The 26600-nt window shown below is 42.2% G+C and overlaps 1 protein-coding gene across 2 annotated transcripts in view; it reads left to right on the top strand.

Annotated features, from left to right (window-relative positions):
* bicdl1 (BICD family like cargo adaptor 1) overlaps window positions 1-26392 on the top strand; it is a 42506-nt gene extending 16114 nt beyond the window's left edge. Inside the window, exons 3-11 of one of the 2 annotated variants that reach the window (XR_015850584.1) lie at window positions 6088-6204; window positions 10094-10240; window positions 12623-12802; window positions 12879-13097; window positions 16576-16719; window positions 20901-21031; window positions 21106-21226; window positions 23137-23254; window positions 24609-24756. Coding sequence is in view for 1 of the 2 variants with exons in the window: in XM_088336917.1 (XP_088193043.1) it covers window positions 6088-6204; window positions 10094-10240; window positions 12623-12802; window positions 12879-13097; window positions 16576-16719; window positions 20901-21031; window positions 21106-21226; window positions 24609-24785 (1236 nt within the window). In the remaining variant the exon portion in view is untranslated. Of the gene's footprint in view, window positions 1-6087; window positions 6205-10093; window positions 10241-12622; window positions 12803-12878; window positions 13098-16575; window positions 16720-20900; window positions 21032-21105; window positions 21227-23136; window positions 23255-24608 lie in introns of both variants that reach the window. The other variant, XM_088336917.1, reaches the window with a different exon arrangement.
* Window positions 26393-26600: the final 208 nt, after the last annotated feature.

Raw genomic sequence — 26600 nt, 5'->3', positions numbered from 1 at the left:
GGCTTTATATTTTCCCGGTGTCTTGTTTTAGAACGATCTTGATGTCGCTGTGATGAGTTGAGTGAATTCAACTCAATTCCAAGTGTTTATTGTCATATGCACAGTAAAGTTGCGAGCGAAAAAGAAAATAGAAACTAAGGAATGGTTGGCATTTCTTGAATTCCAAGACTTTAACCTTCCGAATGATATTTGAAATGACGCATTTAAGTGACATCGTACGGATACCGCATCCGCAGGTGTCTACGACACGTATTTGCTTCTTTGCAAGCTTTGGCAATGTGAAGGGGGTAATCAGTTGGACTGAATCATCTGACTGTTTTGTCCACGTTCCCATTGTAGCGCCTTATAACCCGGTGCGCCTTATCTATGGAAGTTATAGGACCAAAAACTATTTTTTGGGGGTGTGCCCTATAACCCGGTGCGCCCTATAGTGCGGAAAATACGGTAGATTTATAATAAACGTAATTTTAAAGTGTTGTTCTGTTATATATTCTGATTATCTATCCTTACCAGCTCAGTAGCCTAGATGGTAAGGCGCCCGCTTAGAGACTGGGAGGTCGGTGGTTCGCGCCCCGGCCGAGTCATTCCTAAGACTTAAAAAGTGGTCGGCGGCGCCCTCTGTTGGCTGCGGCTGCATCGGCTCGCTACAACGGGTCAGGTGCAATCGACATTTCGTTCTGTGTACATTGTTACACAGAATGACAATACAAGGAAATTATTATTATTATTATTATTATTAATACTTTGCAACAGTGGAGTTTTTTCGCGATGAGTCGTCTTATTGTGTTTCAAGTTGTGAAAAATGGGGCAGGGCAACTGAGTTGTCTGCCCTGGTGTCCGCTAACTTTTTCTCACGAGTTTCAGACACTTTCACTTTTTAATCATCACTTTTTTGATCCTGTCTCAATTTGGTGTTGGATTTAGTCCTACAAGAACCACAATTTCACGTTATATTTCAACTTTAAACTCAAATGAACACACAATCTCCATGTAGAACACTTCCTAATGAATTTACATCCGTTTTTAGCCTTGTATTGCATTTTAAACACAGTATTTTACTAATTAAACGAAAACAGTTGTCGTAAGGAGAATACAATGTATAAACAGAGATGTCAAATGGTAACAAAAAACAGGGCGCTCCGAAGGAAGAGATGTGAATCGCAGGGTAAGATGCAACGCAGCAGGGATTAGGCGATAATCCATGCTAATAGCCTTGCCATATGCAGTGAGTCAAGGACCAAAACAGATTTAGCCACTCACTCAAGTTAATTACTCGCAACAGGTGGAATATCGATTGAGGACAAGATCTCACTTGGTTTTATTATTTCCCCGGATTGTCATAAATCACACTCCTGTCCAGTGTTCCTTCTAAACTGCGCAATTGCGCACTGCTCGCACATTCTCAGCGCACAAGAAAATCTAGCCGGCGCACAAAAATCAGGGCTCAAAATGACTAATTAAGAAGCGACTTAAGTCAAAGTTACAGTGCATGAAGGTAAAAATACACGGGTTACCCTGACGTTGTGTCCTAAATGCGGTATCTTGAAGTCGAGTCGAAGTAGAACGAAGTTGAGTAAAGTTAGTAGAATTTGTCGAGAACCGGCTTCTTCGGCTCGGCTCACTAAAAGGAACCGGCTCTTTCGGGTCCTAAACGGCTCTTCGGGTTGTTTTTGCTTCTTTCATCCCAACATGACCAAATATGATGTAAAATTATGCACAAAATGACTTAAAGGAAGGGGGGGGGGGGGGGGGATATAACAAAAAAATAAAAAAATACCAAAATGAAAAAGTTGTGAAAAGCTGAAAAAAAAGAAACAAAAGGAAGAGAAAAAATGAAGGAAAAATGTAGAAAAAAAGCCAGAAAAAAAAAGAAAAGAAAGAAACGGAGGAAAAAAGTAAATAGAGAACAAAAAGAAAAAAGTAACAGCTCGGAAAAAATAAACACAATGAGATTTTTTTTAAAAGGAATTTAAAAAAAAGAAGAAAAAAACACAGAAAAAAAGACGAAAAAGTTGGTGTTGCATTCAAATAATTTCCAATTATATCAAGTGAATCTTGTTGCCAACATTGCACTTCCAAGTACAGTTCTGTATCTTACAAACGACGAAATAAGCCCCCCAAAATGTTAATATTATGCGACAAAATACATCAGGAAATAAAAAGAAATGGATATCTTGAGAAAGAATTGTACGAACCAGTGACTTTTGTAGGCCGTACAACCTTTGCAATAGTACATGAGTCAATTCATTCAAAAGCAAAAAATAATTTTGCATTGCCGGAAACTCAGCAAAATGTAACTTGATGTCAAGTTTTGGACATGTTTGATAAGTATTTAGTTGCCACACTTGGGATTTTGGTTGCTCACTGTTGTTTCAAGCGTTGCTCACCGACTTTGTGTGAACGCTCAGACCCCTGGAAAAATTAGAGAGAACATTGCTCCTGTCATTTTTTGCTTCTTGTGGTGTGTAGATGTGTGTTCATGAATCAATGCTTATCCTTCAATCCACAACGGTGTCATGAACCGGAACAGGAGGAGAACCCAGATGCGTGACGTTTCTCACACAAGCATTTATTTTACGGGAAGTGGGGCACTCATGCACATTAACACGAACGCCAGTGATTCAGCGATCGTTGGGCGGAAGACGTAAGGCAGCAGTCTGGCGTGGAATGACAGGAAGCCAGAGGCTGACGAGATCGATACCAATTGCACGAGCAGATATCGAACAGATGGGGTCGATACCGGACAGGACAGACAGTATTGATATCAAACACTGGAGATCGAAATTAAACAGGACAAACTAGACGGGAACGAAGCTGGAGACCGATATAAAAAGGGCAAAATAACAGGAACAATACCTGACAGGAAACACCAACAGGAAACCAGACAGAGTCAAAACCCACGTCTAACTGGCACATGTTCGTTGACGGACTGACAAAGGGTGAGTGAGAGCACTGAGCTTAAATAGAAGGGAAGCCAATCTGTCAACGAGCTGCAGCTGGTGCCACACGGGCGGGGCTAATTGCGCGCCATGGCAACCATGACAGTTCCAGCCACGGGTTAGGGTTAGCACATTACGCTGGAGGAAAGTAGACATGAGGTACAGTGTTATTGTTACTGTTTACCTGACTTGTTTACCTGACTGCCCTTTTTGCACATCTGGTTAGCTGCTCCTCTTGCACTCTTTGCACTACTGTAAAATACTATACATAGCCATAATTATTTAGTATATTATTAGTATTCAAGGAAACTGTGCGGGTCAGATGTATCGACATTTCGTTCTGTATACACGTGTACTAGAATGACAATAAAGTAGATCTGAATTAGAATCTGTCAAATGAATTTGCACGTATTTGAGGTTTTCTTCACTTCTTGAAACTGGTGAAAGTAAGAAAAGGACTGTTTCAAATACAGTCAAAATGTCAACCCGAGCCCCTAAAAAAATTAAAAAGAAAGTGTTTATTGGAGTATAACTAAGAATTTCACATTACTGCACGCACAACAAAAGAAGCTGCAGTGAAGATTTCAGCCAGAAGAGGGGGTCCGCAAGTAGAATAGAAGATTAGTACTCCGACCCTAAAGTGGCTGATCATCTGGTTGCTCCACAAATAGGAAAAGGGCCATGCAGCTGTCACAGACACTTCCTCCACTGCCAATGTAGCTGTTTTTTACTTATTAAGAATCAAGATGTCAGTATAAACCACTACTGTATTATATTAAAACCAGTTCATACATTTAGATACTATTTCAATACACCAGTGCAAAAAAAAAAATAACCATAAAAAGCAAAACTGCAAACACCCTGGCTACTTTGAAGAGTGCTGCTTTTAAACAGCTTGGTACAGGAAGCTGTTCTTTGCCCTTGCATAAAACAAAACTGCACCTAAATTCACTAAATGCCCTAAAGGCAGACTTTTTCTATCCATTTTTTCCTGTAATCTATTTGTAAGCATTTATTTTTACAGTCAATGCCTGAACCAGTAAAACAACATTCTTCTTGCATGATGTTGATCTACTTTCTTCTTTTATTATCTTCAATCTTAAATTAAAAAGATAATGAGGGTTATGATAATGAGATGTATAGTATATGTTTTAGTGTGCTTTGATTTGATTGATAAATACAATATTGATCAAAAAATAGATTTAAAAAAACAGTGTTACGACAGTCTTACTGTTTAGAGCAGGCATATCCAGTTACGACCTGTGATCCAATTTTTACTGGCCCGCGGCCTCTGTCATAAAATCGCTGGCCCCCCAGTAATGTTGACCGGATCAAATAAAGGTTGTACAAAACAAATAATCATTTTTTCACCTGATAATTTTAGCCCACGCCAAAAAAACGATAGTTGACTGTGAGGGACGTCCTGAGTCTTTTTTTAACCGTAATCCTTATCAACTGCGTCTGCCTATTTTGCCAAACGACTGTGGCTGTTGACAAATAATATAATATCAAGAGGAGGAAACAAAAAGCTTATTGGAAACGCTCTGAAAAGTAAAAGCAACTGGAAGCTGTTTTAACGGTAAAGCAGCGCTTTCTCACGAGACCCTGCCAGTCAAATGAAAATGCTACAAAGGTGAGCTTCGAGGTCTCGATGTTGATCCCTAAGAACTGCAAACCTTTCGCGTGGATGAATTTATTTAGGACCGTTAAAAGATTGCCGGGCTGAATAGTCGACCCTCGCACATTTTCAGTTGACCAAATCTGGCCCGCTTTCTCAAAAGTTTGTACACCCTGCTTAAAGGTAACGTTTTTTTATAATCTAATAAGTGAATACTTTTAAAACCCTTGTTATTATGCCACTGGTCATCATATGGTTCGCATCCTCCTTTTCATAATGAAGGCCACTGAGTAAACACATTAAGATGGCTGATTCTCTGGAATCCCGTTGCACAACTAATTTCGCAGGAAAGAACTGTACCGTATTTCCCGCACGATAAGGCGCACCTAAAAGCCTTCATTTTTTTCAAAAGCTGACCATGCGCCTTATAATACAGTGCGCCTTATATATGGATCAATATTAAGTCGCAAATTCTTGCAACTAAGGCAAGCAGCCGGCGACTCAATTTTCCCCCGAAGGCGAAGTCGTCCGCGGTGTATGCTGGGATTTATATACCGGCGTTTCTATTCCAAACCAATGTGTCAATCATCATTTGAATCGGTCACTATTGGCTATTCGGAGGTAAAGGGGCGGATCCTTTTTATCATTTACAGGCTCGCATAGGCTAAAGGGGCGAAACAAAGCCTGTAATTGGTCTAAAAAGATGAATGTGAATCACGCGATGGGTTGCACTACGGCATAGAGAAAACATGTTTTACTATTCTGTATTTGTAAATATTCGACTTTCCTGGATTTACTACACTCACGGTTGTAAGATCATTATTGAACGTGATGGCTGCAAGAGAACTTAGGTGAGCTACGCGGCTTTATATTTTCCCGGTATCTTGTTTTAGAACGATCTTGATGTTGCTGTGATGAGTTGAGTGAATTCAACTCAATTCCAAGTGTTGTCATATGCACAGTAAAGTCACGAGCGAAAAAGAAAATAGAAACTAAGGAATGGTTGGCATTTCTTGAATCCCAAGACTTTAACCTTCCGAATGATATTTGGAACGATGCATTCATCATACAGACACTGTTTCCGTACATGTCTGAGACACGTATTTGCTTCTTTGCAAGCTTTCGGAATGTTTAGCGGGTAATAAGTTGGACTGAACTATCTGACTGTTTTGTCCACGTTCCCATTGTAGCACCTTATAATCCGGTGCACCTTATGTATGGAAAATATAGGACCAAAAATTATTTTTTTAGGGGTGCGCCCTATAACCCGGTGCGCCTTATAGTGCGGAAAATACGGTACATGTATTTAGGGATTCTGGAAGAAGGCTAGGCATTTTGGGAATTTTTGCTTCCGTTTAAACGGTTACTGGAAGAAAATGAGTTGGGAGGATTGATACACTGTAGACGGTGCAGCTGAGCTTCCCGTCAGGGGGGAAAAGTTCAAGCCTCTTTCGGCCCTCGTCTACGTCACAATCTGCATCGAGTATGATATCCATGTGCTTGTGTTCATGTTCATCTCTGTCCTTTCAGGCTTCGGAGGTGGAGAGGCAGCTATCCACTCAGGTCCATTCGCTACGGGATGACTTCAGGGAGAAGAGTACGTCTACAAACCAGCACATGACTCGACTAGAGACGCTACAAGCAGAAGTAAGCAGAATATATAATAAGGAAGCCATTCTATCTGCAACTCTTCAATGAAAATGACACTTCTCATGTATGGCTCTAAAAGCTCTATTAATAATCTTTTGGACATTTATTCCCTGGAATAAATTCTGCTAGACGAGGGGCTTGAAGTGTGCTTGATGAACCTCATCCATTTTAACGCTCGTTGAGTACATGTTTGCTTTCTCACTCGTAGAAGCATCTAGCTGAAAGACTTAGGATATAGGGCTGTGTTCAGTTTTTGATTCATGCCCGGTGCCAGAGTCTGGTCCGCATTGCCGGCAGTAAGTCGTATTCGTTCCCGGTGAGGGTTGGGCTCCGCCAGGGCTGCCCTTTGTCACCGATTCTGTTCATAATTTTTATGGACAGAGTTTCTGGGCGCAGCCTTGGCGGGGATGGAGTCCGGTTTGGGGGCCTCAGCATTGCGTCACTGCTTTTTGCAGATGACGTGGTGCTGTTGGCTTCCTCAGGCCGTGGTCTTCAGCTCTCGCTGGAGCGATTCGCAGCCGAGTGTGAAGCGGCCGGGATGAGGATCAGCACCTCCAAGTCCGAGGCCATGGTTCTCAGTCGGAAAAGGGTGGTATGCTCCCTCCGGGTCGGGGAGGAGGTCTTGCCCCAAGTGGAGGAGTTCAAGTATCTTGGGGTCTTGTTCACGAGTGAGGGTAGGATGGAACGGGAGATCGACATGACATCTGCCGTCATTCGGACCCTGTACCGGTCCGTCGTGGTGAAGAGGGAGCTGAGCCGAAAGGCAAAGCTCTCGATCTACCGGTCGATCTACGTTCCTACCCTCACCTATGGTCATGAACTTTGGGTCATGACCAAAAGAACACCATCCCATGGCCGAAATGAGTTTCCTCCGCAGGGTGGCTGGGTTCTCCCTTAGAGATAAGGTGAGAAACTCAGTCATCCGAGAGGGACTCGGTGTGGAGCCACTGCTCCTCCGCGTTGAGAGGAGCCAGTTGAGGTGGCTCGGGCATCTAATAAGGATGCCTCCTGGACGCCTCCCTCGGGAGGTGTTTCAGGCATGTCCCACCGGCAGGAGGCCCCGGGGGCGACCCAGGACACGTTGGAGAGACTATGTCTCTCGGCTGGCTTGGGAACGCCTCGGGGTCCCATCGGATGAGCTGGAGGAGGTGGCTGGGGATAGGGACATCTGGGCTTCCCTTTTAACGCTGCTGCCCCCGCGGCCCGACCTTGAATAAGCGGAAGACGATGGATGGATGGATTTAGATTTAGTATTATTTATTATCATTATCAGTTATTATTATATTTAGTATATTTATATTAAGGCAGAGACTTGGAGCCTGAACGCAGATTTGAGAAGAAAGTTAATGTTTTTGAGATGAAGTGTTTGGGGAGTATGTTGGGAGTGACAAGATTGGGTGGATTGAGAAATGAAATTGTGAGAGACAGAACTGGAGTAGTAGTGGAACTGAGCAAGCATGTGGATAAGAGAGTACTCGGTTGGTTTGGACAAATGGAGAGGATGGATGAGGAGCGAATGTTGAAGAGGATCTACAGAGCAGAAGTAAATGGAAGGAGGCCAAGAGGAAGGCCGTGATTGACGTGGATGGATGGTGTTATGAGTGCACTGCAGGAAAGAGGTCTAAATCTAGTGGAAGCTAGAGCTCTTGTTGGTGATAGGAATGAGTGGAGAGGTGTTGTGAAAGGATAGTGGGATGTTTAGACGTGATCTAAGGGATGGGCAGGGCACCTGTATGATGCGGCAGGGGTAAACCAGCGAAAGCTGTCGGGCCCTGCTGTTGGACAGAAGAGTGTGTTGTGTCACCCTGACCCGAGTGGCCGCTTTCTTGTGTCCCGTTTCATCTGGAGGGTTGAAAGCATGACCAACTTAGGTGCTGAGGTGCTTAACTTGTTTGGATGTTTGGGCATTTGGGTTGGCCATGGTCCAAAAATGTTTGTGTGTGTTTTTTGCTACTTTTCCCCTTTTTTTATTTTCTTTGATTTTGTATGTGTCTTGCTGTCGGTCACCCCTCTCGAGGGATATGACCAGGGTAGATAGATAGACAGTTTATATATTAAAATAAAAAGGTTATTAGAGTTGCCAAAAGTGTTAGGGTTATGGATCAACATTGTTTCAGGCCCACTCTTTAACTATTTATCAGTTGCCAGCTTGGCTGTTTCAAAACAAATGTAACCACATAACTATTATGTTTTCTTTTCTAAGTTTGCAAATCTAGAGTAAAATTGGAAGCTGCCATAACAGCAATGGTTTTTTTTCAGCGTAACTTGGCTTATTCTGCCTCTGATTGGCTCGTCGTAACATAACTGTGTTCATCAGTGCTGACATTGTGCTGCTCTCAGTACAATTGAACCAGATATTTTACGCAAAGATGAAATGGCACAAACCGTTTTCTGTCATTCTCTTGAGGGAAATCGTACCACAGGAAACACAATGTTGCATTTAAAAAAAAGAGCAAATATGAGGATGTTCTCATCTTATCTCTCTTTTTCTATCTTCCTCATTTCCTCCCTACTTTTTGATCGGAGCAGCAAGGACTCGAAGTGAGTGGTTAGTTGCTGTTGCTTGGCGTCGCTTGCATGATGCATGGAGATTCCTATGAATAAAGCAGTTACGTTTGAGTTGTGTCGATGTACCACGCTGCAAACGGAAAATGAAAGTGGAAAAATCTAAACACCACGTGCGTGACATTACAGGTTCTTATCGAGATGGTCGTCCCTCAGGCGTTAAAATAACAAGTGCATGAGCTGTGTTGTGCCCAGGGTTGGGTAGGGTTACTTTAACTGGATTACTTTCAATGACTTTTGGATTACTCCAATACCAAATATGCTAATAAAAGACAAAAGAAACTAAATATGAATCAAATGATGACTCACAACACGTGGTAAGCTTTCTCTCCTGGCTTTGATCTCTTTGATCTCTGGCAAAACGAACATAAAATGTGACGGAAACAAAATGAAAATAAATCCAAACAGCTTGCCAACATCATTTTTGCCGTTCCATGTATTCCGTTACTCCCCAAGCCTGCACAAAATTTAGTCATTGTATTCATATTTAGTTTCTTTTGTCTTTTATTAGCGTATTTGTTATTGGAGTAATCCAAAAGTCATTGAAAGTAATCCAGTTAAAGTAACCCTACCCAACCCTGGTTGTGCCGTCAGTGATTTCTGTGTTCAATTGCAGCCCGCTTATTGAAATGATCTGTTATTCTCGCGTTTGAACTTCCTTTTTATTCTTTAATCTGTGATGTGACAGCAAGAAGAACACCCCTACTGTCACTATAATTGAGAAAAAAAAAGAGCACCATCTATTTTTAGCCGCGATGCTGCAATGTCTGGGTTCTCCCACTTTCAATATGCATTGTTTTTGTTTTTCACCAGGATGACTCGATTTGTTTAATGGGAGGGGAAACAATCCGTAGCTCCGAACGCCCAGAAAGTTCCACATAAGGAAAGCGAGTGAAAGAAATTCAAGTTGCAGCAGTGTAAACTAGGTTATCACATGTAGGTCAAATCTAGAAGGGATAAAATGATCAGCAAATATAGCTCTGCTTAGGCCAAAACAATCCAAGTCCCACTGTGAAGAATATGCTGAAGGTCGTCACTTGCTGAGTAAGCTGATAGTACGCTTTGTGTAGGCACGACCGTATCACCAAGACATTCCTAAGACGAGGACCGCCCACGCTCCTGCTAGGCAACCAACATTCTTAAAACCAGTGGGAGTACTTTTTTTAATCTCGCCTAAAAGCTCCGTTGGCCTGGGCACCGGACAGCACAATATTTAGACTTTCGTCAAGTCTGCTACCCACCGGAATATCCAGCCCGACCCCGACGTGTAATCGTAATCTGTTTTAACAGGATTACTAATCGTCGATGCCTCGTATTTTAGATTAAGATGCTGTCGGAGAGGAAGATGGAGCTGGAGAGGCGGGTACATGCCATGCTGGAGGAGAACGAAGTGCTTAAGAATACCGTGGAAGACCTCAGAGATCGGACGCTGGTGCTGGAGAAGCAGTGTCACGAAAAGGACCTACAGGTACGACTCTTGAAGTACTTTAGAGTTAGAACCAGTGTTCCCTCTAAGCTGCGCGCGTGCGCAATCGCGCACTGCTCGCACATTCTCAGCGCACAAGAAAATCTAGCCGGCGCACAAAAATCAGGGCTCAAAATTACTCATTAAGAAGCGACTTAAGTCAAAGTTACAGTGCATGAAGGTCAAAATACACGGGTTCCCCTGACGTTGTGTCCTAAATGCGGTATTTTGAAGTGGAGTCAAAGTAGAACGAAGTTGAGTAAAGTTAGTACAGTTTGTCGGGAACCGGCTTCTTCGGCTCGGCTCACTAAAAGGAACCGGCTCCTTCGGGTCCTAAACGGCTCTTCAGGTTGTTTTTGCTTCTTTCATCCCAACATGACCAAATATGATGTAAAATTATGCACAAAATGACTTAAAGGAAGGGGGGAATTGAACAAAAAAGAAAAAAATACCAAAATGAAAAAGTAGTGAAAAGCTAAGAAAAAATTAACAAAAGGAAGAGAAAAAAAGAAGGAAAAATTTAGAAAAAAGCCAGAAAAAAAGAAATGAAAGAAATGTAGGAAAAAAGTAAATACAGAACAAAAAGAAAAAAGTAACAGCTCGGAAAAAATAAACACAATGACATTTTTTTAAAGGAATTTAAAAAATAGTAGGAAAAAAACACGGGAAAAAGAAGAGAAAGTTTGTGTTGCATTCAAATAATTTCCAATGATATCAAGTGAATCTTGTTGCCAACATTGTACTTCCACTAAAAATGTGATTAAGTACAACCTTTGAAATAGTACATGAGTCATTTCATTCAAAAGAGAAAAATAATTTTCCATTACCGGAAACTCAGCAAAATGTAACTTGATGTCAAGTTCTGGACATGTTTGATAATGAATTATCTTGCCACACTTGGGATTATGGTTGCTCACTGTTGTTTCAAGCGTTGCTCACCGACTTTGTGTGAACGCTCAGACGTGTGGAAAATTACAGGGAACACTGTTCACAACGAGGTTAGACGTAGCGCTCCAGGATAAACACGTAATCAAGGCTTAAAAGAGAAAGAATAAGGTTCTGTATTTTCACTACCATAGGGCGCATAGTGTTAAAACGCGGAGTCTTCGAAGCCAGCTCTATTTCTGTATTCCACACATAAACAAGGCGCACTGCAGGATAGGGGACGGGTTCCCTCTGTTGCGGCCACTATGTGCCTAAATCCAACTCCACTTCAAAATCTAACTGTCCTTTGCGTGAACTATACTTTTCAACGCCGCGGTGTTGGTCATGTTTGCATATATCTTAATAAACTACGATCACTTTTTGATTTTAATCACGGCCATCAATATTCCTTAGTAAACCAGTATACAGACTACGATCGCGACGCGGGTTCAGGGTTCACGCGAAGAGGAGTCAGATTTTGCAGGGGGAGTGGAATTTAGACCAACACCGACTTACATCAACACAAACAAGCATTGAAGTGTACGTATTTAAGACTACAGCGGGAGCAAAACTAAGTTTGGTTTTGGTTTATTTAATTATTAGCTACAAAGTTAACACAACGATCAAAACTTTTTGATTTTTAGTTTCCTCCATTTGCGAATCATTAATCTTGAATTATCCCGCAGCCGCTCTGTTTTCATGTTCATTTACGTAGCGTAGATATCAAAACACCATGGCAGACGAAAACATGGAAAGCATTTAATGGAGGGAAAGTGAGGTTTTGGATTAAATTAATACTCGGTGGCACAGTAACTTTTGAATTGCTAGATACGCTACAGCGTTTGAATCCATGAGTACTTCCGCAAACGGTGGACACATCACGTGTGATGTCACATGTCCTCTTCTGCCCATGCGAGACACTTGTCTCGTTCTCACAGGAGACCCATAGAAGTTACAGGAGATCGAAAGATCGTTGAGGCTCATTTTGATCTTCATTTTTTTATAAATAATGCTTTCAAAACAATGTGCAAGTAGTTATTTTTTTAAAACTGTCACAAAGTTCTGCAAAAGAGGATCCCGACTTGTTTACTTTCGGCGCAGACGGCGCAGGGCAAGAGACAGGAGGGAGTGCTTGCGCTCTTTGCATAGCTCAACCCATCCCCACCACTCAGCTCTCTGTCTTTTGGTGGTTTTTGCCAGCCCAGAGCGTTTTGGTGACATCATGACTCGCAGTTGAAAAAGAAATGCGCGTACGTAATAAAGGTTTGTCGAGCTGATTTACGTATATGACGCACGGGAAGACACAGGCAGAAAAGGGGGAGGCGACTGTCAATAGGAATGCAGGACACTATGCATGATGACAATCGGTAAAACTGCAAAATTGTGAAAAGTAAACCGTGATACGGCGAGGGATTACTGTAATTTGTTTTGTTATCTTATATTTTTTACTTTCTTGTTCAGTTGCGACAGAATCAGGTGGAGCTTCAGGAAGTGCAGTTGTCCCACAGGCAGCTAACGGCGCGTCTAGAAGAGCTAACGGAGGAGAGCAGCCTGCATAGTCTCACCCCACACCAGTCCAGCCTGATGTGTGAGATTGAGCAAAGCATGGAGCAGGAGGAGCAGGAGCAGGAGAGGGAGCAGGTAAAGCGCTGCCCAATCGCACCACAGACAGTCAAAGTCTTATTTCGGCGTTTTCTTTTTCTCTGTTCGTCCGCAGTTGCGGCTCCAGCTGTGGGAAGCTTACTGTGAAATGCGCTCGCTGTGCTCCCATCTGCGAGGGAACGACGTCACAGACTCTGCGCTGTCCACAGACTCCTCTATGGACGAGTCTTCGGAGACGTCCTCTGCTAAGGACGTACCCACAGGGAGCCTTCATGCCAGCTTGCTAGAACTGCGCAGGCTAACGCAAAACCTACTGGATTGCAACGAATCAACGGTACCAACAGGGAATTGACCAGTTGGCTTAGTATGTGGATGGAAAGGTTTTAGGATCAAACCAGTGTTCTCGTTTGCCCGCGTCCCTGCGTCCTAGACGCATCATTTTTGCTGGGGACGCATAGCCTCAAATCAAGGTGCGTCCCCGGGACGCAACTTTTTGGACACCAAATTGTCATTATTACCAGATTACATTTTTTTTTTTTAAACAAAGATTTACCGCACTCCAAACTTTTCGTCAGGTAGATCCGGCAGATGTTGTTTTGGTCTCGCGGTTCGAGTTTTCGTCTGCACGCTGATCTCGAGTTGTGTGGTGAAAAGTCCGTCTCTTTTTAGAGAACCGGCTTTTTCGGCTCAACTCATTGAAGAGAGCCGGCTCTCAAACGGCTCACTCGCTTTGATGCATTATATTACGAATGATGATGTTGTATAAAGAAGTTAAGAAAATAAGGAAGTATAAAAGGAGAAAATGAAAAAAAGACAGGTTTGTGGTTATCCCTTTCATCGGTATATTACCAACAATAATTTGATGCAGAAAAGGAATTCATAATTTGATTATTCAAACTGAATGAATATATAGATTTATATTACTGTAAATAATAATAATAATAATAATTCCGGACTATAGAGCGCACCTGATTATAAGCCGCACCCACCACATTTCGGGAGGATAACCGATTTTGTATATACACAAGCCACACCTGTATATTAGCCGCATGCGCCCACATTGAAAAAACGCAATACAAACACGAAATAAACCCATACCTGATACAGTCCAAAAAACACAGCCGGCTAAATAAACGAAAAATAAAACCGGTACTTAAGATTTAATGCAGACCTGCAGAGTCCGGGTGCTCGTTGAAAGTAATCCAAGGAAAAAAGTGTATATTTCCAAAGGTAAGGGTGGGAAAAATATATATCCACTATTGTCGGCCGCGTCCACAAACACGTCTCACCTTTACTCTACTTCCCGTCAGCCCGCGTTTGCCCCGCCCCTTCTTTCTCATTTGCTCGTACAAAACATATCAGAATAAGTTTCTAAAATAAATACATTACAAAAATATACAGTTGCAAATATATATTATACATGGTTACACATATTTACAAAGAAAGACGGTACACCGAAAGAAAGCTTTAACAATAATATTATAACTTTCATCCCAAACTGTGCCTGTGAAGGGTAGCAAAACGCTACTACCAACACGCTCGCAACACTATAAACAGCACTTTTAAAAAAACATTTCGTACTTGTAGTAAGCACCGTAAACCGTTCTCATCTTCCTCCTTACAACTGACGTCATCAAAGTCGTCTTCCTTCAGTATGGGAAAGAGACTATCATATAGACGTTGTCCCACGCTCCCTTTTTCAGAAATACGCTAGCATCACGCTCGCCAAGTAAAGCTTGCGTGCGGTAGCTCTGTTTCCTTCTATATCGGACTGCTCGATTGCGATTAGCTTGAAAGTTGCGTCATGTGTCGTTCTTTTTGCAATTTGCATGATGAGGATATGTCTACGCTAATTTAATTTGTGCACAAGCTAAGAAGTTGCAGTCTTCCTTGGCGCATACATTCCAGCGGTCTAAATCTTACCTTTTGTACTCGAGCGCCGCTGGCGGCCGTTAGAAAAATGACCTAAATCGGCCGCATCACTGAATAAGCCGCAGGGTTGAACGTTTGGGAAAAAAGTAGCGGCTTATAGTCCGGAATTTACGGTACATGTTTGTCGCCGATTTACAGTTTCAACCTCGATAACACTACATTTTGGGGACCCATAGATTTTTGAGCATGCGAGTCCCGGGGACCCATCACTTTTCACAGGTAAAATGAACACTGCAAACTGAAATTGAAGTCTAAGCTTTTGCCTTGTTCGTCTTATTATAATCAATGTTGGGCACGTTACTTTAAAAAAAGTAATTATTCATAGTTACTCACTACTTCTTCCGAGTTAGTGAAAGTCACTACTTACCAGGGAAAGTAACTATTTCAGATACTGTTAAAATAACTTGTTGTATGTCAAAGAATTTAAAATTTTCTGAGAAGTATTCGAGTCACATCTACTACACAGCATTATATCCAGACAGAAGAGCAGCTTCAGCGACAGACTGCTGTCACTGTCTTGTTCCACGGACAGACTGAAGAGATCTTTTCTTCCTCATGCCATGAGGCTCTTTAACTTCACCCGGCGGAGTAATGGCCCACATTAAACCACACCCCCTACATTGCATATTACCGTATTTTATTGCAATGTTTATTCTGTGTAGCACTATCTAGATACTCTATATAGCACACTACATTGGGTATTTGTATATTGTATCCTTTTTGCTTTATATTTGTATTGTTCTCAGCGCAGGGATGCTGCCGGAAATGTGAATTTCCCTGCGGGGATGAATAAAGTATCTATCTATCTATCTATCTAGAGAAGAGCAGACTTATACGATATGTCACAAAAGTGAGTAGACCACTCATATTTCCGTTAAATATATTTTCTATGTAAACTTCCATGCTGACAGGTGAGGCACAACCTCACCTGCCTCCCCTGACTGCGCATCACTAGTTGTTTCCTTTTTTGATTTTTGGATTTGTTGTTCACTCCATATGAAGCCTCTTGAGCAGGGGTGTCATACTCGTTTTAGCCGGGGGCCACAAATGCTATAACAAAATCTCCCGGGGGCCGGACTAGTAAGTCTAAGAGAAAGAGAGAGGGAGAAAAAGACAAAGAAAGAGAGGAAGGGAAAGAGAGAGTGATAAACAGAAAGGGAGAACAAGGGAGACAGAGTAACAGTGAGAGAAAAAGAGAGAGCAGAATAGAGATATGAATGGAGAAGAAGGGGGAAATGAATATAGAGAGAAAAAGAAAGTGAAAAAAGAGAAAGATAAAAAGAATAAGAGAAGTGAAACGACAGAAAGAGAAAGAGTCAGCAGGAGAAAAAGAGACAAAGTGAGGTGAGAGAGAGGTCGAAAAAGGGAAAGAAAGAGGGTGAGAAAGAAAAAGAGAATTAAAGTGTAAATTAGAGAGAGAAAATAGAAAGAGAGCAAGACAGAGAAAAAGAAAGAGTTAGAGAGTGAGAGTGAAATAGAGAAAAAGAGAGTGAACAGGAGAAAGAAAAAGAGGGAGAAATAAATAAAAAAAAGAAGTGAGTCAGAGAGAAATGGAGAAATACTACCACAATTCTTTCGCAAGTGTTAAACGGCTTTGTTGACATCCGGTGGAAATATTTAAAACCACAGCTCATTTTCCTCTTGCACTTCTCTCACTGTTGTCTTACGGGCCGGATTTAAACCATTGGCGGGCCTGATCTGGCCCGCGGGCCGCCTGTTTGACACCTGTGCTCTTGATTAATACTGCAACTGATTTGTATGATTATTATATTAATTTTGTGCATTTGTTCAATAAGATCTTCACATTTGTCACATGATTTCCTCCTGAACGCTGCGAAATGGTGACACACAGTTAAGTGTTGTGGTATTACTTTTCAAAGGGTTCTCGGCGGAGTGATGAAGAAGCTTTGGAGGAACAAGTGAAGAAGATGGGAGAAGAGCTGAGGGAAGTCAGAGAATTGTATGAAGCAGAGCAGGACAAGTCGCTCAACAGCAAAGAGGAGTTGCTCCAGATGCACAATCAGGTATGCCGAGAAAGTTACTTCTGTACAGTTTTGTGTAGACATCCACATGTCATGCAGAATTTTGGCTTCAGCAACACCTGAAGTCGTTTTTAGCTATTGAACCTTTGCACTCACAACCAATGCTCCCTCTAATTTTCCACGGTTCTGAGTGTTCACACAAAGTCGGTGAGCAACGCTTGAAACAACAGTGAGCAACAGCAATCCCAAGTGTGGCAAGATAATTAATGATCAAACATGTCCGAAACTTGACATCAAGTTACATTTTGCTGAGTTTCCGGCAATGCAAAATTAGTTTTCTCTTTTGAATGAATTGACTCATGTACTATTGCAAAAGTTGTACGGCCTACAAACGTCGTTTGTTCTTACAATTCTTTCACAAGATATCCATTTCTTTTTTTTTCCCTGATATATTTTGTCGCATAATATTAACATTTTGGGGGGCTTATTTAGTCGGTTGCAAGATACAGAACTTTCCTTAATCACATTTTTAGTGGAAGTACAATGTTGGCAACAAGATTCACTTGATATAATTGGAAATTTGAATCCAACACAAACTTTTTCTTCTTTTTTTCTGTTTTTTTCTACTTTTTTAAAAATTCCTTTAAAAAAAGTCTCATTGTGTTTATTTTTTCCAAGCTGTTACTTTTTCTTTTTGTTCTCCATTTACTTTTTTCCTACGTTTCTTTTTCTTTTTTTCAAAATTTTTCCTTCATTTTTTCTCTTCCTTTTGTTTCTTTTTTTCTCAGCTTTTCACTACTTTTTCATTTTGGTATTTTTTTCTTTTTTGTTCTATTCCCCCCTTCTTTTAAGTCATGTTGTGCATAGTTTTACATAATATTTGGTCATGTTGGGATGAAAGAAGCAAAAACAACCAGAAGAGCCATTTAGGACCCGAAAGAGCCGGTTCCTTTTAGTGAGCCGAGGCGAAGAAGCCGGTTCTCGGCAAACTGTACTAACTATGCTCAACTTCGTTCTACTTTGATTCGACTTCAAAATTCCGCATTTAGGACACAACGTCAGGGGAACCCGTGTATTTTTACCTTCATGCACTGTAACTTTGACTTAATTCGCTTCTTAATTAGCAATTTCAAGCCCTTATTTTTGTGCGCTGGCTAGATTTTCTTGTGCGCTGAGAATGTGCGAGCAGTGCGCAATTGCGCACGCGCGCAACTTAGAGGGAACACTGCTCACAACCTAACCACCCGACAACACCATGACGGACGGCAGTAAACTGTAGTAAACAGTGGGCGAGGCTAGTAAACAGACAACAACAACAACAAAAAAGCTATACCATTCAACACCATTGGCGATGATGAGTCAAACGAATAATCTGCAGCTGTTGGATGACCCCTTTGGAAACCATAAAGCGGGCTATTTAAAGAAACCGAGGATAGCATTCGGAGGGCTAGCTACCGACCTATACTGTCAGGACCAGAACGAAGACAGGACCCACTTGCGTACGTTTCTCTGGTTTTATTGGGAAGAAGGTAAAGGATTGTACACATGATCCGGAGATCGCTGGTCGCAGGGAGCAGGTTACTCAGATGCGGAAGTGGTATTTCCGTGGCGAGCGAAGGCAGTGTCAAGAGCGGGGAAAAACAGATCGATGGCCGGGACGGGGGAGCAAAAACGTAGTCAAGTTCAGAAAAGGGGTCGGAGCCGGGAATCAAACAGGAATCAGGACAGGAGAAAGTCAGGGTCGAAAGGGCTTGCCTAGCGTGAGCTGAGGTTCGCAGACGGACTGACAACGGGTGACAGGAAGACGGGGGTTTAAAAAGAGACAAGCAGCCAATCAGCGTCCGAGGCAGTTGGCGCCAAAGGAGCGGACTCAGGTGCCTTGCATCAGTAATATTCACTCTTCCTCCTGAGATATTCACACATCTAAACAAATTGTCCAGTATACCCGACTTTAGTCAACGCGATCTGTAACACTATATTGTAAAAGGAGTATCCCCATACACCCGTGCCGTTCTAAAAACGTATAAAAGCCTGGATGCTTACAAGTTCTCGGTAGCTGGTTGTGTTACCGGTACGCGTTGCTCACTGACGAGGGGGGGCATCGCAGTATGGCAAAGGTAAGACACTAACGTTTGCGGTGTATGCTAATATGTTTCATCCAGGGTTCCATCAAATCTCAAAACTGACCTGTCACAGAAAGCTGCTCAAATTGTTGTCAAATTTCCACTACATTGCAGAATCTCACCCCCCTTCTGGCAAACTTGTTTTTTTTGTTTTTATAACGCAATCAATATTCATAATAACCACATTTTACAGACTACGTTCGTGACATTCATTCTGTTGGAAACACACGCTAAGAAACATAGGAAAAACCAAGTGTGTGTTCACGTTAAGGAGTTAGATTTTGAAGGAGAGTCAAAGTTAGCCACAACCCTTGTACCTACTTAACATAAAATCACTCAGATTCATCAAACGTACTTTGTAAAAGATATTTGCTGCCAATCCTGGAACCACCTGAGGGCTACGAGTCCCTCCGTGTGATTTGCTGATAAATATTGCCGTCTTCTGTATTTATCAAACGGGATACAATTCCAAATCGGGCTTTGAACCTTGCCTACCGCGCATCAATAAATTACCGTTGTAAAAAGTGGTGGTGGTTATTGATATTTGTATACTCATTCAAGTGCAGTCTGCTAAGGCGCTTCCTGCCATCCGTCGTGGCTCTCATTCGGCCAGGAAAGACAATGTGATGTTACGTGCAAAGGGTCAATACTCCAAATGATCCTGGTCACGTTTTCTGATCGCCTGACCATGACGACCACAAAATCGGATAGCGATTAAAAAAAAACGAGCGCTTTTGTACTGCTGTGGTGGAAAAAAAGAGAAATGAGGGCTGTATAAGCTGTATAAATCTAGACAACAGCCACAGGGCACTTAAATCATTCAGTGCCATAACGTATAAATAAATCAAAAAATATTCTAAGGGCTTTGGCACAGCTGATCAGTAAGTGTCAAGTGTCATCAGGAGACTTCTGCTTCTACTAACCACGGAAACTTGTTTCACGTGGGAGAGCAAACCCCTACCCCAAAAATATGGCCTAGAGAAGGATGGGTGCCGACAGGGTGTACTTGCCCAAGACATACCCAGGGTTGGGTAGGTTTACTTTAACTTGATTACTTTCAATTACTTTTGGATTACTCCAATACCAAATATGCAATAAAAGACAAAATAAACTAAATATGAAAAAAATGATGACTCGCAACACGTGGTAAGCTTTCTCTCCTGGCTGTGATCTCTTTGATCGCCGGCAAAACTAACATCAAATGCGACAGAAACAAAATGAAAATAAATCCAAACATCATTTTTTGCTGTTCCATGTGTTCCGTTACTCCCCAAGCCTGCACAAAATGGAGTCATTTTATTCATATTTAGTTTATTTTGTCTTTTATTAGCATATTTGGTATTGGAGTAATCCAAAAGTAATTGAAAGTAATCCAGTTAAAGTAACCCTACCCAACCCTGGACATACCACAGGAAGTGGTGTCCCTATGACACAGTTGGTTAAAGGAACCGTTCTAAGTGGTACAAATAACTTTATTTCAGTAAAAAGATTTAAAAAAAACATTGGTTTGAATAATAGGCAAAAATACCTGAAATATCATTCGAATGTTATTATTTTAAAAAAAAAATCATAGGTCGAGAAATTTGTGTTTCTTTTACATAGTGGAATACCTATTTTAGAAGTCACTGCCACGTTTGTCTGGCAACTTACTGCTATGCCGTGTTCTGTGGCACTGGTTTTCATTTGAATTTGACAATACACTGCCATCTAGTGAGTCAAGTCATGTTTATTTGTGACGCCCTTAATCACAAAGAGACTCAAAGGGCTGCACAGATCAAAGACTATTGCAAACCACAGACTATTAGGACACCATCCCCTGATCTAAAACCTACATGAGGGCAAGGAAAAACGCCAAAACCTCAACATGAGGAAAATAAAGAAACCTTGAGAAGGGACCGCACATGAGGTCATCCCCCTTCCAGGATGACCAGGCTGCAGTGGATGTTGTTGAAGTGTGTTTTGAGCCTCGATTTCAACAGTTCCACTGAGGTTGCAGATCGAATCTCAGGGGAAAGACACACTGGGGCTTTAAAGGATTCGTGAACACGACACATAATTTGTAGACCATTAACACTATATCCTTCCCGATCCAACCTGCAGATGGCGCTGCTGTCAGTAGAAATGTGTTCCCTCCAAGAAGAGACGGAGCGAATGAGGAACATGGCGGCGGTCCGAGAACCCAGCGAGCAGCTCCAGAGTGCCATTAAAGACAGAGACGACGCTATAGCCAAGTAAGCTCTCCAGATAAAACGCTCAAAAACGCTACATTAGAAGACCATCGACGTCCTACGACTGTTTCTTCCAGGAAGAAGGCGGTGGAGATGGAGCTGGCCAAGTGTAAAATCGACATCATGTCTTTAAATAGTCAACTTCTGGATGCCATCCAGCAGAAGCTCAATCTGTCACAGCAACTGGAGGCCTGGCAGGTCAGTTGTCCTGCTTTCACCGAACGCTTTCGCGTCTAACTTTTTGGCACTTGGCACCCCTCACCACAACAAAAAGATTTCCCAACAATATAATGTTGCATGGGATTTTGCTAGTCTGAAAGCAGTGTTACTAGAATTCAAATTTAGAAAAATTATCTGACCATTTTGAGATGGCCATACCTGTCAACGAGCCCTCATTGCAACACACATACACAGTCTGCAATCAGTTATATATTAGAGACTATATACAGTTAGGCCTGAAAATATTTGGAAAGTGGTTCCATCCATCCTCAGTAAGGTCGCTGGAAACCTGGAGCTCATTCATCTTCAGGGAATAGGCAGGGGACACCCTGAATTGGTTGCCAGGCAGTTGCAGGGCACACAGAGACACCTCACTTGCTCATTCCCACCTAGGGACAATTTGGACCAGCTAATTAACCTGACATGCATGTTTTTGGGAATGTGAGAGGAAACCGGAGTGCCTGGAGGAAACCCACGCAGGCACAGTGAGAACCCTGGACCTCTGCAACCTGGGGCTGTGCGCTAACCACCCACCTGCCTGAACGTGACTCAAGTTTTGTTATCTTATCTGTTCTCATAAACATATTCCAAGTACCATAATATAATAAGGGCTTAAAGTGCACAGTCTCAGCTACAATTCGAAACTTTATTTGTCTTAATCGGGATAAGTGTTAAGGAATTTTAGCCCCTTACACTCTTTATACCCCTTTTCAAGGGACCAAAAGTAATTGGACAATTGACTCAGAGAGCTGTGAATGACTCAGAAGGCTCCCTTGACAATTAAGTAGTGAAAATGTCTGGAGTTGGTTATAGGAGTGCGGTTTTTCAGTTGGAAGCTGTTGTTGCGTTCAAAGGAGCTCTCAATGGAGAAAAAGCAAGGCACGGGTGAAGTTGGAAATTCAAAAAGGCCTGATCATCTACGGAAGACATCAATGATCACAGAATACCTTCCACGGTAAAGAAAAATCCATTTACAACATCTACTGAAGTGAAGAACACTCTCCAGGAAGTGGGTGGAAGACTCAATGAAAGAAAATACAGAGGGTTCACAACTAGGTTTAACCATTCACCAGTCCCAAAAGTAGACCAGACTTAACTTTGCTTCCCCTAAACAAGCCGTCGCAGTTTTGGAAAAGTGTTCTATGAACTAATGAGACAATGACAAACCTGTACCAGAATGATGGGAAGAAGACATTTTGGAGAAAGAAGGGAACAGCACATGATCCAATGCGCACCAAATAATCTGTGAAACATGGTGGCGGCAGTATGATGGCATAGGCATGCATGGCTTCCAAGGGCACTGGGTCACTTGTGTTCATTGCAACAAATACAAGTAGCTTGATGAGTTTTGAAATAGACATGGATAAGAATACAGCAAAAGCAAGAAGTTCATTAGGGCATAGAAGTGGAATACTCTGCAATCTCCAGATCTCAACCCAGTCGAGCACGCATTTCACTTGTTTAAGACAAGGCCTGAGGTGAAAAGAACCACAGACAGGCAAACACTCAAGGCTACTGCTGTAAGGCCAGGCATCAAGGAGGAAGAAACCAGTGTTTCGTGTTGTCCGTGGGTTCCAGACTTCAGGCAGTGATTGCCTCAAAAGGATATTGACAAAAAAGCTTTTGAGCAACCTAAAATGTGGGGTGTTTTGGGAAAAAAAATACAATTCCTCCATTTTCTGTAAATGTTGTTGTCCAACCACCTGAATTATCCACAACAATTCGGGCCAACATGCCACTTCAGGTCAAATGTGGTTGCACATAGTGCCCGACTTTAAAATTGTCCATCCAAATATTTTTGGGCCCACCTGTATCACCAAGTATAAGTCCCCCTTCCCTTTCCTCCTCGTAACTAGCGGCTCTTTCCTGTTTCCTTTTCCCACCTGCAGTTTGCATCCTCAGGGCTCTTTACAGTTTGGCTCTTGTGGTTTCTGATCTAGTGGCCTTTCTCAGGCTCTGTTCCATCCTCTCCCTCCCTATGATGCACTCCCCCCTCCTGCCTTAGAGGTGAGCCCATCTGCACCATCCCATCCTGCATGAACCCTTTCACGCCACGCTGAGCCATTCCATGCATTTGAAAAAAATAAATAAAATGCTCATCCTGGCAGAAAGCATTTACCTTCATGAAGGACCATCCAACTCAATGTTTTGTCTTGGTCTATTTTCAGTGTCCGTAATGATTGACAAGATCTGGTGATTGTCAAATCGAGTCATGTTTCTTTGTATAGCCCAGGGGTGGCGAACAAGTTTGACATAAAGAGCCGAAATTTTTAACTGCGAGAGTCAAAGAGCCTCACCGCGTACTGACCTGCCATGACAGACAGACACACACACAATTAAAAACATATTATTTTCCCATAACACACTCATATCCTTACAATGCAACAAGTATTGTTCTTGTGTTGATTTCAAGGAAAGTGTCCACCCTCAATACTCAAAAAAAAATAAACATGAAACAAGGCAAAGAGCCACAGTATATTAAATAGTAAATATAATGAGGCAAAGAGCCGCATTCTTATTGGCTAAGAGCCACGTGTTCGCCACCCCAGGTAGCCCTTAACACAAGACACCATCCCCTGATCTAAAACCTTCGTGAGGGCAAGGAAAAATTCAAAGGCCTCATTATAAGGAGAATGAACAGACAGTACACCGACATCATCAACATAAAATATAACAGAATGACCAGTTGACAGTTTCCTGAGGTCAACATTATTCATAAGCTATTGAAATAAGGTGTGTTTTAAGCCTAGATTTGAACAGGGCAAGGGCTCCCGTCAAAGTCATGTTTATTTGTATAGCCCTTAACACAAGAAGTTTCAAAGGGCTGCACAGACTCCTGTTACACCGTCCCCTGATCTAAAACCTTCGTGAGGGCAAGGAAAAATTCAAAGGCCTCATTATAAGGAGAATGAACAGGCAGTACACCGACATCATCAACATAAAATATAACAACAGAATGACCAGTTGAGTTTCCTGAGGTCAACATTATTCATAAGCTATTGAATTAAGGTGTGTTTTAAGCCTAGATTTAAAGAGGGCAAGGGCTCCCGTTAAAGTCATGTTTATTTGTAACACCCTTAATCAAAAGAAGTCTCAAAGGGCTAACTACCATGACACCATCTACAAAACTTCGACTGCACGAAAGTCTACATGATGCCTACAAATGGCGAGCGCCTTGTTTTGTGCCTACGTAGTCTTATATGAATGAGGTCCCTGGAGTCTTTGTATTCATCGCCACAAGATGGTGCCGCTCGTTCATTTGTGTCTCAGACATCTTTGGACACTACATTTTTACGGTCAGCAATGAAGCGTGAAAAGATGCCAGGAATTTCAGACACAAACCTTCCGTCTTTTCTTACAGGACGACATGCACCGAGTGATCGACCAGCAGTTGACGGACAAGCACCAGGACGAATGGCGCTCGGTGCCATCCTCCGCGTCGCGCTCCTCTCGGGCTCACGGCGCTCCGTCCTCCAGGCGAGCTCTGCGCCTCTCTGACCGAGACCGCAAACTTTTCTCTTTTTTCAAAAAGAACTGAGCGGCGTGGTTAGTAAAGACAGACAGTGGACACACAAAGTCTAATGACCTTTGGGTGGGGTTTTTTTTCGTAGCCTTGATATCCACGTGCTAGCACACACTAGTACAATGATTGAAGCGCTATGTGTTAACTACTTTTGCGATGTCACAGGTAGAACAACCTGACTCATGTTTGTTAACTCGTAGTTAACTCGTACTGGCCAAAACCAAGAGCTCACTAGCAGTTGCACATCAAGGAAACTGGATATTTCTGGGCCTCGGCTTGTACTTTGCACTTTATCTTTCCCGACGATGCTCCGTGATCAATTCAGTCCATTGTCTCACAAGAAACGAGACCATCGGGGTCCAAACGACTTCCGCTAAAGGTTTCCGAGCAGTGCCTCCGACCTGTCGCTTCTCGCCACTGCCGAGCCCGTTAGCGTCACGGTTAGCGTCCTTCTGTCACGCTAAGCACACTCGTGTGGGGAGGGCCTTACCGACAGCGGCAAATCAGTCCAATTCTTACTTGATTGCGTTGGCACGTTGATTCATTCGTTTGGGAGAGTACGAAGAAAATGACTAGCAAACCTGGCAAAAGTCATGTTTATTTGTATAGCCCTTAATCACAAGAAGTCTCAAAGGGCTCTACAGACTATTTTACTACTGATCTAAAACCCAGATGAGGGAAAGGGAATTAAGAAACCGTGAAAAGATATTGCGAAAAGCCATGACTTGTGTCGAATAGATCACTTTGTGGCATGAAAAGGCAATTTTCAGTTACAGTAGCCCCACGGTTATGTCACCTCAGGCTTATGAGAAGAACTTGGATGCGAATGCCGAGTTGATGAGAAGTGCTTATACTTTATTACACAGAGACCTCACATTCCAAGCAAGAATCCTCGAACAATAAAGGTCTTAAACGTTTATAGACTGGGACACAAAAGGTAGGGTATTTTCTTGGTAAACTCAGTGATCATGGAGTCTGCTGGTAGACCATACTAGGGCGATACCTGATACAATCATCTGACGCAGACTGCCTGTTCAAAACAACCCCGTACGCCAAGTTTCTAGTTTCTCTGAACTGTTTGGTATGCACTTGAGAACCCAAACTGATCTACCCTTATCTGGAACTAGATGTTTCCTAAATCTAGAGCAGTGTTTCTTAACTGGTGGGTCAGGACCCAAAAGTCGGTCATGGGACTTTGCCCTGGAAAAATACCGAATTACACAGTAGATAATGCCTTGCTTGATTTTTTTTTCAACCTGTTCAGTCAACGGCGCCTTCCCAATGGTGTTTGAGAGGGACCACATCTCATTTTACTATGATTTTGTTTGTTTTTTTAATTTCCTTTTTAATACCATTACAATGGGTCCTGGGAAAGTTAGTGTTAAGGGGAAGGAAAACTGGAAAACAATGAAAACAAGGATCGAATTAAAATGATTGCGAAATACGAAACTTTTGTACTGACATTGAAGCACTGCTTGGAGGTACAGCAAATGGTTTGAAATGTTAAAGTTCTGTCTTATTTACTAGTATATTGATCTTTATTATCTACTCACTCTTTAATTATCCTTGTTAAGGTACACAATTTTTATATTCTGGGTACAAATTTCTTTGGGTATGTGGCTATTTTAGGGGTCGCTTATATGGGAGTATATACGGTACTTTAAGTCGTTTTGGTAATGCTGGTCATTTTGTTTTTTGACGAAAAAGTGAATAGATCTGCAATCTCTGCTTTTAAACCGCACAATCCTTTCATTCAATACATTTGAGAAGGTTTTTTTTTCTTGATTCTGGCCATAGCTTGTCATTAGGGTCCAATATTGCGTCCTTAAG

This window comes from Urocampus carinirostris, chromosome 5 (genome assembly GCF_059441175.1).
Source record: "Urocampus carinirostris isolate Australia breed hairy pipefish chromosome 5, RoL_Ucar_1.0, whole genome shotgun sequence".
Taxonomy (NCBI): domain Eukaryota; kingdom Metazoa; phylum Chordata; class Actinopteri; order Syngnathiformes; family Syngnathidae; genus Urocampus; species Urocampus carinirostris.
The sequence above is the reverse complement of the archived record's forward strand: the minus strand, read 5'-3'. Positions and strand labels throughout refer to the sequence as shown.